Source organism: Symphalangus syndactylus, chromosome 6 (assembly GCF_028878055.3).
Source record: "Symphalangus syndactylus isolate Jambi chromosome 6, NHGRI_mSymSyn1-v2.1_pri, whole genome shotgun sequence".
Classification (NCBI taxonomy): domain Eukaryota; kingdom Metazoa; phylum Chordata; class Mammalia; order Primates; family Hylobatidae; genus Symphalangus; species Symphalangus syndactylus.
The window spans coordinates 132153984-132171592 of record NC_072428.2 but is presented as its reverse complement, the minus strand read 5'-3'; the positions used below and the strand labels follow the sequence as shown (position 1 = coordinate 132171592).

The 17609-nt window shown below is 39.5% G+C and overlaps 2 protein-coding genes across 2 annotated transcripts in view; both read right to left on the bottom strand.

The window, feature by feature from the left end:
- MGAM2 (maltase-glucoamylase 2 (putative)) overlaps positions 1-4709 on the bottom strand; it is a 108639-nt gene extending 103930 nt beyond the window's left edge. The window contains exons 1-2 of the mRNA XM_055281470.1: positions 4604-4709; positions 1165-1244 (exon numbers count right to left, since the gene is read on the bottom strand). Of these exons, the coding sequence (XP_055137445.1) occupies positions 1165-1244; positions 4604-4709 (186 nt within the window). The remainder of the gene's footprint in view (positions 1-1164; positions 1245-4603) is intronic.
- A 10177-nt stretch (positions 4710-14886) lies between these two features.
- MGAM (maltase-glucoamylase) overlaps positions 14887-17609 on the bottom strand; it is a 239787-nt gene continuing 237064 nt past the window's right edge. The window contains exon 74 of the mRNA XM_055284278.2: positions 14887-15779. Coding sequence (XP_055140253.1) covers positions 15702-15779 — 78 coding nt within the window. The 3' untranslated portion in view covers positions 14887-15701. The remainder of the gene's footprint in view (positions 15780-17609) is intronic.

The window sequence follows — 17609 nt, the reverse complement described above, 5'->3', positions numbered from 1 at the left end:
CATAAAACTCAGTTAAGAAATAAATATATGTTTAAAAAAAAAAAAAGAAATAAATATATGTATATATGGGCCAGGTGTGGTGGCTCACACCTGTAAACCCAGCATTTTGGGAGGCTGAGGCAGGTGGATCATCTGGGGTCAGGAGTTCGAGGCCTCCTGGCCAACACGGTGAAACTCTGCCTCTACTAAAAATACAAAATTTAGCTGGGTGTGGTGGCGGGCGCCTGTAATCCCAGCTACTCGGGAGGCTGAGGCACAAGAATTGCTTGAACCTGGGAGGCAGAGGTTGCAGTGAGCCAAGATCCGCGCCACTGCACTCCAGCCAGGCGACAAAGTGTGACTCTGTCTCAAAAAAAAAGAAAAGAAAGAAATATATGTATATATGAAAAGAACTGAAATGGAGATACTTTCTATGTTTTTGTAACAAGAAGATTCAAAACTATCAAAATGTCAATATTGTTTAAAATTTAACCTAAAATTCAATACTGTCCTAATTAATATCTCAAGAAGATATAGAATTTAGAATATGGGGCCAAGAAATAAAATTTAAATATATAAATACATACAACCTTTATGAAAAAGTCCTAAGTCACAACTAATCAGGGTTCAAGTAGCTGCTATTTTATGGAAGCTACTCAGGGAGAAAACCTGTGTTCTTTAGCACATATTCATTGGGACCTCTATTACCAATAACGTAATCCAGAGGGCTCTTGTAACAAGTTGCCTGAGTTCCGTAAGTGACTCAGCCAGTGACTCAGGTAAATGCTAATCTATTTTCTATCACTATGGATTTCCCTATTTGCATGTGCTTAATGGCCTCTATTCTCAAAGAATACATAGTCTAGCCCACAAACATTTAACCTTTCTACCACAATCCTTGGAATCACACCTAAGGTACACTTAGTAACACCTGTAATCGCCCTCCACCTTGGACTTTATAATCCACAGCTTAAGATTCTTGTTAGCTTTTCCTACTCTTCCTTTTTCTCAACCCTGCTTCCCTCATGATCTTAATACTGTTATTTCAATAAGGTAAGAAAGAAAGAACTCCAAACAAATCAGAGGCCCAGAAGCCATGCCACCTCTGCCCTTTCCCCACTTCACATATTCATTTCTTTTCAATAACAACCCGTAGGCCACAAAAAGGGACCTTATTTCTCTGACCTCGGTCACCTCCTGGTCAGGTGTGCAGTCTATCCTTTCCGACTGGGGAATCTCTGGGCACTCTGGAGTAAATGAAGTATCTGCATAGGAATTAAAGGATAAAGTTGAAAATGTGTAGTGTAATCACAGCTCCAGGAAGGAAGCCAGCAAAGTTACAGACTTTCAGCCAATTCTCCACACAACAGATCACCGGTAGCTGGTATCTATATTTGCATACAATGTTTAACACTTCTCCAAGCTGGTATCTATATTTGCATATGATGTTTAACGCTTCTCCAAGGTTAAACACGTTTATTTCTACTTTGTTTGCTTTTTAAACATATACAATTTAGATACCACAAAATTCATCCTCTTAAAGTATATGTCAATGGTTTTTAGTTATGAAGTTGTACAACCTATGACCACTGTCGAATTCCAGAACAATTTCATCACTCCAAAAAGAAAAAACATACACATTAGCAGTTATTTTCTATTCCCCTGTTCTCCTAATCCCTGGCAAACACTCATCTATTTTCTATCACTACGGATTTGCCTATTCTGAACATTTTCTATAAAAAGAATCATAAAATTTGTGGCCTTTTGTGCCTGGCTCCTTTCACCTGGGATAAGGTTTTGCAGGTTAATCCATGTTGTAGTATGTATCAGTGCTTCATTGCTTTTAATGGCTGAATCACATTTTTTGTGTGTGGTTAGACCACATTTTGTCTATCTATTCGTCGGTTCATGTACATTTGGGTTGTTTCTACTTTTTGACCATTATACATAATCCTGCTATGAGTATTCGCATAAGTTTCTCTGTGAGCTATGTTTTCAGTTTTCTTGGTTATATACCTAGAAGTGGAATTGTTAGGTCATGTGGTTAACTCTATCTGTAGCTTTTCGAGGAACTGACAAAGTTTTCCAAAGTAACCACACCATTTTAGCCATGTAGAAGCCAGTTTCTCTGTAACCTCAGCAGCACTTGTTTTTATCTGTTTTTAATTATAGTCATCATCGTGGGTGTGAAAGTGGTATGTTATTGTTTTGATTTGCGCTTCCCAAATAACCGATGATGTTGAATATACTTTCATGGGTTTAGTGGCCATTTATAGATTTCCTTGGGAGAAATGTCTATTTAAATGTTTTACTCATTTAGAAACCTTTTTTAAAAAAATTTGGATTTGTAGTATTTCTTTATACATCCTAAGAGAATATGTTCTCTTATATTCCAATGTACTATCTTAGGATGTAAAAAGACATATATTTGCAAATGATGTATCTGATAAGGGCCTAACATCGGATACGTCATCTGCAGATATGTTCCCTGAATCTGTGGATTGTTTTTCACATTCTTGATAGTTTTCTTCAAAGTGTGCTTCAAAGCACAAAATTTTTTTCAATTTTGATGAAGTCCAATTTGCCTATTTTTTTCTTTGGTTGCTGTGCTTTGGGTATCATCTAAGAAACTGTTATCTAATCCAAGGTCACAGATATTTTTATTTACATTTTCTAAGAGTTTTATAGTTTTGGCTCTTATATTTAGGTCTTTGATCAATTTTGAGTTAATGTTTATATATGTTGTCAGGTAGGGATCCAACATTTTTTTTTTTGTTACCAGGGAAGCCCTGAATAAATAGCTGGGAAAGTCTTTTTTCTTACTGTTTTTTCTTTAGTTTCTTATTTATAGGCACAGCTGCTTAAAGACACCAGACGGCTCAGGCTACATATCAGGAAGACATTATTGGCCCCATTAGAAATATACATCTTCACTCAACATTGGCTATTCTTACTTTAGGCTTTATCAACTTCGTGGAATCTTCTCCCCATAACAACAGCAGGAGTAGGACTGGTTCATGGACTCCATGAACCATCTAAAATCCAGAATTTCATCAGAATTTGGAGGAAACAGTTACTGTGGGTATTAGCAAGTGCCCTTTAATGCTTTCATTTTGATTCAAAACAAAGCCCCCAAATATATTCACTGTCACTATCTTTATGGCTCTACATTTGTTTGTGTACATATGTATACATTGCAATAAAAACTTGTCTTAAAACTGGATTCCTGCAATATGCAACAACATGGATGAACCTTGAAGACATTATGCAAAGTGAATTAAGCCAGTCACAAAAGGACAAGTACTCTGGGAGTCCACTTACATAAATTATCTAAAATAGTCAAACTCATAAAAGCAAAGAAGAGAACGGTAGTTGTCAGGAGTTGGGGGAACAGGGAATGTGGAGTTGCTAATCCCCATGTATAACATTTCAGTTATGCAAGATGAATAAGTTCCAGAAATCTGATGTGCAACATTGTTTCAATAGATAACAATACTGTATTATACACTTAAAAATCCAGTAAGAGGGTAGATGTTATGTCCTGTTCTTACCACAATAAAAACAAATTGATTTTAAAGCCTCCCTTTCAACCCATGGAAATACATCTTCAGAAAGAAAAAAAACCAGAGAAAAGTTCAGTATGTAAGACAGTTAAAAGCAGAATTACTCTGCATAAATCAGAATGTGGTTTAGGGTGAATGCAGGTGTGAAGATCTAGTTTTATATCAAATAAAATAAACCAATTATTCATATACACTGGATAGCAATCTCAGGAGACTTGTTACCCAAAAAATGTTTTATAGGGGAGAAGTAGGAATAAGCTCAAAATGGCTTATATCAATTGTTTTCAGATCATCTTTCAAAGTTGTAATAGTTCCTAGAAAGTGTCTTAATGTTTACTGCGAAGAGAGGTGAAAAGAGATGGAGCAGGTAGGGTTCTACTATCAGGACAGCTTCTTTTCACTGTAGGCTCAATTCACATCTGTAAAGTGAGCTTGTCAAGCAGAACAAAGCCCAAATTCAGCTTTAACTGAAAATACATTTTTGAATTACACACATTTTATTATTTAAAGTATAATATGTGCATGAAAGAGAAGGCATTCTGTTTGATGCTTCTGGGTGCCTGAGAGAGAGAGAGAGAGAGAGACAGACAGACAGACAGACAGACAAAACAGTTTTAAAGGCACATATGAAGAAACTATAGCTATGTATGTTGGTATAACCAGGCCAACTTAATCATCCCACCACCTCCCTGTAACCTTAGTTTCCTTTTCCATAATATAATGGGGCTGGGCACTGTTAGCTTAACAGTCTCTTCTCATTGAAGGCAGTACGACTTCATGACTCTGGGTTGAAGAGCAGGCATCTGGTGAGCCTAATTTTGCATCTTGTTAAAATTGCACCAAATGGGGCTTGGCAGACCCTAAATATCACTAGCATTCAGGGTTTCAGTGCAGAAAAAGAACACTTATCTTTTGGAGTTGAACTTAAACTAATCATGGATGTGAATTTTGAATACTGCAATGTGGTGGCATATTGAAAAGTAAAAGAACAAAATAATCTCTTTGGCATTTAGAGGGGACTTCCTTTACCCAGCCTTCCAACCCACAAGCATCTCCTTTACCTGAAGTTTCCTCCAACACAAGAAGCAGCAAGAGGATGTCTATGACCACCACAATTACGCAGAAGGTGATCAGAAGGACTTCCAATACACGGAGCTTCCTCGCCATCTAGATAGACACAGATAATTGGGTTACAACAAATCACAAGGCCCCACCAATCTAAGAGGATACATAATCATTGTATCCAAACGTGGAATTGTTTGCAAGATGACCTTTATTATCAGCATCCTCTTTACATAATCTAAAGAATATTTGTTTCCACTTATCAGTGTCCCTAATAAACTCTAGCTTTACCTCCAACACCTGTAGAGCTCTTGCCTTTTTTGCATGTAGAGGAATTGAGGATTGTCCAAGAAAAAGTATATCAGACATGAAGAACTGAAGGGAAAATGTTGTGGAATAACACACAGAAGAGAGATGAGGGGCTGAGGTAGTTCACAAAACCCTTTAGATGTCACTTTGATCTTCACATCCACCTAATGTAGTAGACAGGAAGGTATGCTCAGGGAGAGAGAAAGTAGCAAAACTTGAATCTAAGTCTTCCTCTTTCAACTATCCTGGGCATGATGCTGAAGCCACTGTTTAGACTGTTTAAACGTCACTGACACGCTTAAGGATCTGGTAACAAAAATGACCCTGATACCCAGCATAAGGCTTGCTGGTATGTTTACACCACACAACTCACATAAATTTGGTGGCTCCCAGTAACCCCGAAGATAATTTATTGACCCAAGATTTAAAATATTTTCTATATTGGAGGATGTACTGAACTGGGAATCAAAGGGCTTGAATTCTTGTCCTGATTTTCTTACAAACAGATGGGCTATTTACCTATTTGGACCTGTATTTCTTCATCCACAAAAATGAGATCAGACACTGGATGTGTTCTCATTTTTCTGCTCTAATTTTAGTAAATCTAACATTATTACATGTCTCACAGATCCATGACAGCCCTCCGCTGCAATGCCTTCTTCACTATTCCATCTCCATCATCCTCAAATGTTAGCTAGCCCCTGGAATTTATCATCCCCAGAACTGTTCCACTTTTGAAACTGTAAATCCATATGCAAATGAGCAATGTCCTTTTACTGTCTCATTGTCTTACTTTATTTATTTATTTATTTATTTATTTATTTATTTATTTATATATTTTGAGATGGAGTTTCACTCTTGTTGCCCAGGCTGGAGTGCAATGTCACAATCTCGGCTCATCGCAACCTCTGCCTCCCGGGTTCACGCAATTCTCCTGCCTCAGTCTCCTGAGTAGCTGGAATTACAGCCATGTGTCACCATGCCCTGCTAATTTTGTATTTTTAGTAGAGACAAGATTAATCCATGTTGGTCAGGCTGGTCTCGAACTCCTGACCTCAGGCGATCTGCCCACCTTGGCCTCCCAAAGTGCTGGGATTACAGGCATGAGCCACCGCACCCGGCCTGCCTTACTTTATTTTAATAAAGTATTTTATCACATCAAGGCTGCTGTTATCTTTCCATTTCCTTTTAATCTCTTAGCCCTTCCTAGCTGTTAACCCTAACTGACCTAGGCCTCAGTATTGATTATTTAACTTGCCATTGCTCTCATCTTCCTTGCTCCCTATCTGCTAACAGAATCTGCAGGATGAAACTCTCCATCCAAACATCTGCCTTCTGTGCTGACACACCTAGCTCAAGGGAGATGCCACTGAGGCTCATAATCTCCTAAATAAACTGGGCCTGCAAGCCGACTGATGGTCTTGACAGTGCCTCGCACTTTTCACAGCAGTAATTTTATTTTTATTTTATTTTATTTTTTTGGAGATGGAGTCTCACCCTGGAGTGCAGTGGCCGCAATCTCAACTCGCTGCAACCTCCACCTCCCAGGTTCAAGGGATTATCCTGCCTCACCTTCCTGAGTAGCTGGGACTACAGGTGCATGCCACTACGTCTGGCTAACTTTTTGTATTTTTAGTAGAGATAGGATTTCACCATGTTGGCCAGGCTGGTCTCGAACTCCTGACCTGAAGTGATCCACCCACCTCGGCATCCCAAAGTGCTGGGATTACAGACATGAGCCACCGTGCCTGTCCTCACAGCAGTAATTTAAAAAATTGTTCCTTCTATCCTTCTTTTCAGGCCTGACCTCTGTTACCTACACTCTTATTCTCATGCAATATCATCTCTGATATCACAAAAAAATAACGATTTTGCAGAAACTATTCTCTCTGCTTCTCAACCCAAGCTTTTCCACAAAGGTTATTCACATCTGGGTAAATTCTTATTTGTCCCCCTCTATTCTCAATGAAACAGTTTTTCCTCTTCTTGTTTAGGCTTAATGCTTGCATCTGTTATCTAGATCTCTCAGTTGTTGAATTTCTCAAAAATTTTATTCCACCAATTATCTCTTCTTGTCTTGCATTATCAACTTCACTCTCTAAATATCTTTCCTTCATAAATATACCCCAAATCACCCGAAACTCTGTTAATGACTCTATGTGCTTCTCCAGGTAACATAATAACTTTTTTTTTCCTTCCAGAGCTAATCTTCCAAAAACGATTAATTCCACACTTTCTGTATTCCCTTCCTCAAGTGTTATTGGCTTGGCTGTGTTTTCTGCATTCCACCGGAAATGCTCCCACCAAGGTTACTAGTGACATAGTGGCTGAATACAATGGGCGCTGTCTTAATCACTTAACCACTTCCTCCTCCATGAAACTTTCCGCCTATGGATTCCTTGATAGGAATCTTGGCTTTCCACCTCGATTTCTGGCTTATCTTCAGTATTCTTTGTAGTCTCCTATTTCCTTCTTTCTTTCTTTCTTTCTTCCTTCCTTCCTTCCTTCCTTCCTTCCTTCCTTCCTTCCTTCCTTCCTTCCTTCCTTTCTTTCTTTCTTTCTTTCTTTCTTTCTTTCTTTCTTTCTTTCTTTCTTTCTTTCTTTCTTTCTTTCTTGAGATGGAGTCTCGCTTTGTTGCCCAGGCTGGAGTGCAGTGGAACGATCTCAGCTCACCGCAACCTCCGCCACCCAGGTTCAAGTGATTCTCCTGCCTCAGCCCCACAAGTAGCTAGGACTACAGGCACCGCCATTACGCCCAGCTAATTTTTGTATTTTTGTAGAGACGGGGTTTCACCATGTTGGCCAGGTTGGTCTTGAACTCCTAACCTCAGGTGATCCGCCTGCCTTGGCCTCCCAAAGTGCCAGGAATACCAGCATGAGCCACCACACTCAGCCCTATTTCATTAAATGTTGATGTCCCCCAAATTCTGATATAGGTTTCTTTTTTAAACTACGCAAACACCTTGAGTAATCTCCACCACTCATGTGACTTTATGTGACATGTGATGGCAATCCAACCTGTATTTCTAGCCCAGGGATTTAGATTCATATATTCAACTGCCTATTGGATGTCCCACAGATTCAACAAGATTTAACATGTTTAAACACGAAATCATCTCTCCCCACACCTCACTCCCAGTTCCTGCCAATTTGGCCAAATTATCGGTTCCTCAAATAATTAATTACTTGAGGAATAGAATCACGTTATAAAAGAAAAACCTAGGAATTTTCTTTAATTCCTCTCATTCTGTTAGTTCTCACAGCCAGTTAACAGTTCAGTCAGACGACTTTCCCGGTATCTTTGGGTCATTACCCAAGTGACCAGCACAAACAGGGTCATTTGGATCTCCTATATTCAAGCCTTTAATGGATGTCTGAATAAACCAAAAACCCTTTAGCTTTGTGATCAAAGGTCTTCAGGGCATCTCCTAACCCCAGCCGCTCAGCCTCTCCTCTCCCCATATTCCCACCATACTAAACCAGCACTTATGCAGCAACAAGCTATTAAATATAAGTCAACAGGGACAAAGAATGTTCTCTCTCTTATTTTTATGTTTATTTTGCATCTCCTCTTACTTTACACTTCCCTGCATCCCTGCTCTTCTCAACTCCTCCCCAATGCCATGACCATTGCTACAAATATTTTTATATAGGTATATAGCTTCGATTTTTAATTACAGTAGCCTTTAGGTTAATGTGTAATAATTCCATAAAATAAGCACTTTAATATTGAAATAGAAGTAAGGAACTAGGATCTACAGGTAATTTGCCAACAGGCATTTAGGAAGAACCCTTAGCCCTTGGAGACACAAGGTTTGGGATTAAAATTGGGGTTTATTAACTATTCTTTACTGTTTACCTAAATTAATCAGTTGTCTCTCTCTCTCTTTTAGTCTAAATTATTTAAAAGATATACTCTAATCCCCATAAAATATATATCATATTACTGTATTCTCATAAAATCCCTGCATTGAAGTTGATCAGATAGATATCATGATTTCCATTTTACAGATGAATATTAAGGAATTTTGTCTAGTCACGGTTAGTGGTGGAACTGAGACAAACACTAAGAGCCGCTACTTTTTAAAATAGTATTTGAATACTCTCTCCACAATGTATCCTAGGCTGCAGAGCTTAAAGACTTAGAGGATCGGTCTCCAGTGGTGGAATTTCAGGTAGGGAAAGAAGTATGACCTACCCCAAGTATGACCTACCCCATAGCACCTACCCCAAGAGTGCTATGGTATCAAACTTCGTTTCTTATACACACAGCCCACAACTCAATACCACAGCAAACGCGTTATTCATCAATTGGTCTCCCTCTCCAAGTATTATTTCTCACCACAGGGAGATTTTTTTCTTTCTAGCCTCTAAAAGTCAGCAGCAGGGACCTAGTCCACAGCTCCTCAATCCTCCTGAGGAAGCAGGTTCAGCACCTTAGCTCAGGAAGTTCAGGAACACTCTGGGAATAACTCTGGGCATTTTCCTGCCTTAGGAGCTATTGTCATTCAGGCAGAAGATAGGATGGGGATTCCTAAAGGCAGAAATTCTTCCCTACTTAGAAACCCTTCCTGCCCAAAGCTGGGAGGAATTCACCTTCCTCCAAACCCATGCCATCTTGAGATAGTTTCCAGAAGGATCCCATTTGTTTCCCCTGTCCTTAATTTATCCCAATGAGAGATGAGGATCTCACACCAGACCTCCCCCAACCTGTCCTCCAAACACTGACACCACACACACACACACACACACACACACACACACGTGTCCCCTCTCCATCAACTATCTCATCCTCACTCCTCATCTTTTATGGAAAAGGAAGAAAATAATAAGTCCAGAAGAAAAACATGGGCATCCAGATCACTTAGCAGCAGACAGAAAATCACATAAAGAGAAAGGGACCCTCCTGCCCTTGTTCAAAGCTCTGCTTGCATAGAGAAGTGTACTCACCTCATCACCTTTTTTTTCTATGCTGTGTCTCTCCCTCAGCAATTCATAGAGAGCACTGAGCAAAGGTAACTGGGCTGAGGTAGCCAGCTTCTGCCACGATTAATTTATTGCCCTGTAAAGTTGACAGCAACTGGAGGAGGGGAGTGCTTTTCCAATAGATCATAAAAGAACCCTTGCTCTCCATGTGACATAGAATGAAAGCTCCTTTTGTTAATAAAAGGGGAAGGTGGTTTTTTTTTCTAATCATTGTCCCTCTTCTGTATCCCTGTTACTTCTATATCTGATTACTTGCCACGTCATGTTTCCTCATCTATACATGTAGCCTAAAGGGCTCAAGAGCTAGGGTCTTGTCTATCTTCCTCACTGTTGTATCTCCTGTGCTTAGCACTCTGCCCAATATCCATAGTTCTTTTTAAATATATAGCTATTTGTTTAATAAGTGAAAGAAGGATTAGCTCTCAGTTCATCACTTTGTTCTTTTCTCCATTTTCATCCTCCAGAGTTCTCTTGGTATAACTCAGCTTTTCATTAATTCAAATGATCCTTTCCACCCATTATTCTAAATAGTGAAGTACCATTAAAGTAGAAATTATACAAACCTGTCCAGGCGCAGTGGCTCACACCTGTAATCCCAGCACTTTGGGAGGCCGAGGCGGGCGGATCACCTGAGGTCAGGAGTTTGAGACCAGCCTGGCCAACGTGGTGAAACCCCATCTCTACAGCCAGGCATGGTGGCAGGCGGCTGTAATCCCAGCTACCCAGGAGGCTGAGGCAGGAGAATCGCTTGAACTCGGCAGGCGGAGCTGGCAGTGAGCTGAGATTGCCCCATTGCACTCCAGCCTGGGCAACGAGAGCAAAACTCCATCTCAAAAAAAATAAAAATAAAAAAGAAAGAACGTGTACAAACCTAAAGTGGGAAGACGCCTCTAGTGGATATTTGTCATGTTCTTTGATGGCTCAGCATCTTTCAAAACCTCTTGGAGGTGGGGAGCGAGACAAGGGTTGAAACACTATCTATTGGGTACTACACTCATTACCTAGGTGACAGGTTCAATCACATCCCAAACCTCAGCATCACACAATATACCCTTGAAATGAACCTGTATATGCACCCTGAATCTTAGACCCTGAATCTAAAATAAAAGTTGAAAAAAATTTAAAAACAGAGGATCTTTAAAAAGAAAAAACAAAAAAACCTCTTACTTAAATCAACTTAAGGACTTTTTCTCCAAATTCTGCCTCCCCAAAGAAACAGCTAGAAATTCTCTTTCACAGCCTCTCTTTCACCCAAGGTAGAGGCAAGTGGCTGGAGCTTTGTGAATGAGATATTCCTGTGAGTGACTTACATCCAGAAGAAGGTGTAGATAAGGAGGTACCATGTAAAATCCAGGATGTTGGAAAGATAGCTCATTTCAGAGGCAGCAGGGACAAGAGACCTAGTGGCATCCTATGCTCAGTATTTGGGGTTGCAAGCTGCCAGATATGTGCTCAGGGCAGTGGCAGTAGAAACCGCTACAGGATAACCTGGGGCTTGTCCCTAGCCACATGGCCTACAAACCTGACTCTCTAGTCCTACCGGAGTTCCAATGAGTCACCAATATCTTTTTAAAATTTTTCTTAAGCCAGCTGAATTGGATTTTTTAATTGACATATAATTTCCAAACCACAAGATTCACTCTTTTATACAGTTCAGTGTTTTTTTAAAAAAAATTTACAAAATTCTGAAACTATCACCACTATCTAATTCCAGAACATTTTTGCCACCCCCCCAAAAATAATTAGTGGTCACTCCCCATTCCCATCTCCCCGTTTCTGCAGCCACTAACCTACTTTCTGTCCTTACGGATTTACCTATTGTGAACATTTCATATAAATGCAGTCATACAATATGTGGCCATCTGTGTCTAGCTTCTTTTACTTGGCATAATATTTTCAAAGTTCATCCACACCATTTCAGGTATCAGTATTTGTTCCTTTCCATGTCTGGATATGTATCAGTTAATATACATCTAGGTTGTTGATACTTTTTGCCTGTTATGAACTATGCTGCTAATGAGCTGACATGTTTTTTTTAAAATTCTGCCTGGAATATACGTAGGAGTGGAATCATGGGTCATGTGATAAGGCTTTAACTTTTTGAAGAACTGCAAAACTGCTTTCTACTGTGGCAGCAGCATTTTACATCCCCATTCCTGCCAGTAATATATGAGGGTATACCGAGGGCTCTTTTGGTGGCACCTAAGAACTGTAAATAACAGTGTTCATAGTAGTGAATCTTTTGTGTTTGCTTCCAATGCTCAGTATATGGAAAAGCACACATACCCACACACACGGAGAGAGAGAGAGAAAGTGAGAGAGAGACTAGGTTTCTGCATTTATGAACTCCTGGAATGACATATTCAGCTTTTCATTTGCCCCAGTACAAGGTGGCCTTTGTTAGAGGGGAAATGTACCAAGATCTCATTTCACATTGGGAAGGCATCCTGGCAAAAGATCAAGAAGGGAGATTTATTGTTACATAAGATCTTTCTATTCTTTGTGTGATATTTTACCTTTAACTCCCCACATGCTGTGCACATTTGTGACTTCGTTTATGTTACAGTGGTAACCAACAGGCCCAGCTAATTTATAACCTGTTTCCTAAAGTGCAGAAAATAGCTACCTTCACCATCCATTCTTGCTAACTAGTAATTGGAAGATATTGGATCACCATACTGGTGTTGACCAATGAGAAAATAACAGAGCCACTTTTAAGGGTAGAGACAGGCACGTGACCCGACGTCTTCCAGTTGTCTATCGGTAATAAGGCACGGCAAAGTTAGCTATTGGCAGAACTCAAACAGTTGTCACAGCAAGCTGCTGGTTGGAATCATCAGATCAGAAACTAGTAATATGAGTCACCCTTAACTTCCAGAACACCTTTCTCCAAGGCCAGATGCAAAACTCTCAATGACTCTGCTGCTATGACAAGAACAAAGAAATATTGATGAGATCTTGAGGACACCTGCCACGGCCAAGATAACCTTATCTTTGTAGGTATATATGACATTTAATGTTGTAACATTAATAAGAAAGGAATAGATGTCTTCCTATTTAAGTGAAAGAGTTTGAGAGTGTTATTTTTTTATTTTGGCACACCTATGAAGAAAGAAAGTAAAATTATGTGATCTGATAAACAGCATATGTGGAAAAGAAGGCCCCCAGCTTCTTCCTGAATAGCTGGCCAGGAGTTGTAAGCATAGGTCCATGTTGTAGGGGCTGCTCTGGGATGGCCACAAATCGATATGGTTCCATGAGAGGTGGTTCTCAGAGTGTGGTCTGAGGAACAACCTCTGGGGGTGTTATTGAGCAAAAGGGCTCACTCTTTGATGCGCCAGAAGCCAACACTCTGACAAAGGGTTTTGAAGAAAAGCCTTTTATTGCAAGTCGACTCACAGGAGACAGGAGTCCAACTTAACCCTGTCTTCCTATGCTGGCTTTAAGGAAGTATTTTTATCAGAAAAGGCTTAGGGGGGTGGATTCTGGGATTAGCAGGAGATTGGTGAAAGAAAGGGGAGATCTAGAAAGTCCTCAGGCATGCACAGTTATCTCTTCATGCCTCATCATGGGTCCCATGTGTAAATTTGGGAGGGAGTTAGTATGAAACTGTGGTGGAAATTCAGGCTGTGACGTCAGCAAGCTCTTTCTTCGTTAACTCCGGTAAGCCATATTGGTTCCAACCGATAATGTCTTTTTCACACATTTCTGGCTGAAATTTAGCATTTTGTTAGGTTATGAATGTAGACAACAGAACACAGTAGTTTTCACAGCACATGAGTTTGTCAAAAATGGAATCGCAGATCTTTCCATATTACATTATGATATTGTAGTGGATATCTCAAAATATTGTTGATGTTGATCATTACATTGAAACTATGGCATTGTTACTTCCACTGTTGGATCTTTTCATTTAATTTGATAATGAAAAAAACACATCTCATGGGTTACTATATCATCTTTAATATTTGGATAAGTGTATTGTAATATGATAAGTTTTCTTTGTAATAGCATGCATTTTGCTTGATGCATTTAAAACAATGTTGTGAGGAGGAATTCCGTAGGTTTCACCAGGCTGTCAGTGGGGTCCCTAGTGAAGTCACATGCTCCAAAACCCCACTGGCCTCACTAGGGCCTTGGCCATCAGAATTATGTAGTCAGAATGCCTCTCCTTAAGCACTTTGTGGCAGCCAGAGCCAAATTCCACCAACATATCCTTGATGGTAACATTAAATATTTTTTAAATATCAAGTAAATAATGTTTTCATCTTTGTGGCCTTCCTGAGTTTGTTAGAGGACAGCTGACAAGTTTCCCACCTTTTTGATCAAAGGATTCCCATGGCTGCTTTTCCATATTTCACCAGTTTCCTAGTTAGCTCAGGCCCTCATCCAAATGCCCTTTATTGTGATAATTAGATGATTTAACAATATTGTTTGTCTCTAGCCTTATGCAGGTGCTGACACATGAGTGTGCAGGGAGAATGAATGGCTTCCTGGTTATAAGAAAAGAAGAAAACACAGAGAGGTAGACTCATTCATTCCAAACACATTCCTTTTCAACTCATTTTCAGGTAACATCAAAAGTTAATATTCCTGTTGAACGTTAATACATAATTTCCTTATCTCACATTTTAACCCTATAGAATTTTAAGCAAGAAGGTTGCAACTCCTATTTTTACTGGAGTTGGTATTTTCCTAAATATAGCAACTGCTATGATGATTAAAATAGTAATCAATAGACCCTTCCACAAACCTACATCTTATAAAAGGCTCCTTGCAGAGATGTAAGAAAAAGGATAATTATAAAGGTTATCATCCTATTGGCGGATTTGGCTGCAGGTTCTGTGATGCCGAAGAGAACCAGAAAGACAAATTCATAAGAGTTTGCTAAACAAGAACCTTAACCCCAAACAGAGATTACTCATGGTCAAAATAGCACAAAATTCAAAATCACTTGCAAATTCACTTGTTTTATTTTTATCTGGCATATAAATTGCATATTTTTATGTGAAATGTGGTTATATACATTAGAAATAAGATTTACACATTTCAAAGCACACTACTGCAAAAATAAATTATTTTTAACCTCCAAACTCTCTTTTGAGCTTTGCCTGCTCAGATCTCAATCTCACCACTAGCCCTTTATGCTAAGGATTTCTCAAGACCCTCTTCTTCAGGTGAGTTGACTCTTCCTTTTTCCTCCCCATGAGGCTGCCGACAATTTTACATTATGTTCTTACTTGTGATCACTTTTACTGTCATCTTCTGTTTCATCTGATCTTTCCTTGTGTTTGCCTTTTCTTTGCTTATCATGCTCCCCCCACCTATAACCAATTAGGTATATTATTCCTCCCGCCGCCTATAACCAACTAGCAGATGTTCTTTCTGGATACTTTCTTGAGATGCTGATTAGCTTCAAGACCTGGAACTGTCTCAGAAAGCTTTCTCTTGTGTATCTAACAAAAGAATGGGGTCCATTCTATGATTACAAACACGGACATACACACACTTCATCATGGACCCAGTTCATCTTCAGTAAATGTCATATGATGAACAGTCACTACCATACTAACCACATAGAGACATCAAGGTAATGCACAGATTTTCTACACCTCCCTAACTGCCTATCCCACAGGGCTAAGATTTAACCTTTAGGGTGCACATAAAAAACATATAACAAAATTAACAAAAATATTTCACCAATAGTGGGTATGAACCAATTAGCAACACACAATAATGTTTATGAGTATGAAGTATAAGTAGTTTCAAAGTCGTTCATAGTTAGAATCTTGCTCTAAAAATTCACGGAGTGCTTCTCCATGTCAATGAATTAAAATTATGTAGGCTGATGTTCCTGTCAGTCACATCGATGCTTAATACCTGTTAGGAACCAAAGGAAAAGAATTGGGCATCTGGTGTTGAAATTTCCTGCATGCAAATAAATCAGGTGCAAGTATCTGATCCAAATAACCCCCTAATACTTCTACATTGTATTGTCTAGTTAAAAGACTGCCCTCAAAGTTTCAGATGAGAAGGGTGTTTTCTAATTTTTTAGAGTACAAGGATTATTCAGTGGTAGAGACGGGCCTTTAAATAATTCAATATGGGCCGGGTGCAGTGGCTCACGCTGGCAATCCCAACACCCTGGGAGGCCCAGGCGGGTGGATCATTTGAGGTCAGGAGTTTGAGACCAGCCTGGCCAACATGGTGAAACCCAGGCTCTACTAAAAATACAAAAATTAGCCAGGCGTGGTGGCGGGCGCCTGTAATCCCAGCTACTAGGGAGGCTGAGGCAGGAGAATCACTTGAACCCGGGAGGCGGAGACTCCAGCGAGCTAAGATTGCACCACCGCACTTCAACCTGGGCAATAGAGTGAGACTCAGTCAAAAAAAAAAAAAGTTCAATATGCAACCACTGAAGAGAAACAACTGCACGAACTGGAGAGAATGCCCTCTTTTCCATTCTACTGAGGTATTGATTTTCCTTGGCACCATCCTTCTGTTTCCTCCTTCTCCTATTCCACCATAGCACCCCAGTGTTTGCCCAGCAAGAGTCCACTATTCCTGCTTCTTCCTAGGCAGATGCTGTCAGGAAGGTTTCACTGCATGTGCCCTCATCAGCTTGCATGTCTGTCCCTGAGCTGGTCAGCAACAGGATTGGGCAAAGTCCTTTATGGTATAGTTGGGCAAGTTGTTGACAAGAAAACCACAAGTATGAGGAAATAAATGTAAAAAATGCAAAACTGAAAGAAAACTTTTGTTTCAGGCTTAATCATCAGGAAGGATTATGAAAGAAAAAAAGTTCAGGAAACAAATAATAAGTAAGCACACAAGGAAGAAAGTTTCATTTACCATCAGGAAGATAAGTGTCAGGACCACTACACTGCATTAATCCCAAGGTATAGATTTTTCACATATTTAACATTCATGCGACGAGAGTGTGTCTTGTAATCGACAACCATAGAATTACTGTGAGCCAGGCAGCACTCATGGCATAATTGTTATTGCCTGCGCCCATGTAAGCTTCATTGCTATTACTGTGTTATGAATGGATGGGCTGAAAACATTTAAATATTATTACAGGAAGGAATATTTAGTAAGATCAAGAAAGCACTAGGATGAAAATGTATATAAAGTGTGTTAGTGGCTCGGGAAAAAAACTTCATAGACACTAGAGGAAGAATTTTTATAAAATGCTGAATCACCAACATCTTTTGCAGTACAGAGGAAATATCTTAACCAATTTGTAACACATATTTTTCTTCTAAATAATAATAAATATAATAAACTATTTAAATAATAAAATAAAACACTTTAATACAAATTTAAATAGTACAATTTAAATACAAGTTGGTTAAGCTATTTCCAGTGCTTCTTCACATTTAGGGTCTACCTCTTCTAAATTACTTTGAGGCAGAATCATCAATGTATCTCCACTCAACATTTTCCTTCATATTATCACTTACAATATTGAAATATATAGGTAAAAGTTTATGTCTAAAGAAGTTTCAAAAACTTTCTATAAGTTTATCATAAAAGTTTGAGGCTGGGCACGGTGGCTCACGCCTGTAATCTCAGCACTTTGGGAGGCCAAGGTGGGCGGATCGCAAGGTCAGGAGATCAAGACCATCCTGGCTAACATGGTGAAAACCTGTCTCTACCAAAAATACAAAACATTAGCTGGGCGTGGTGGTGGGCGCCTGTAGTCAC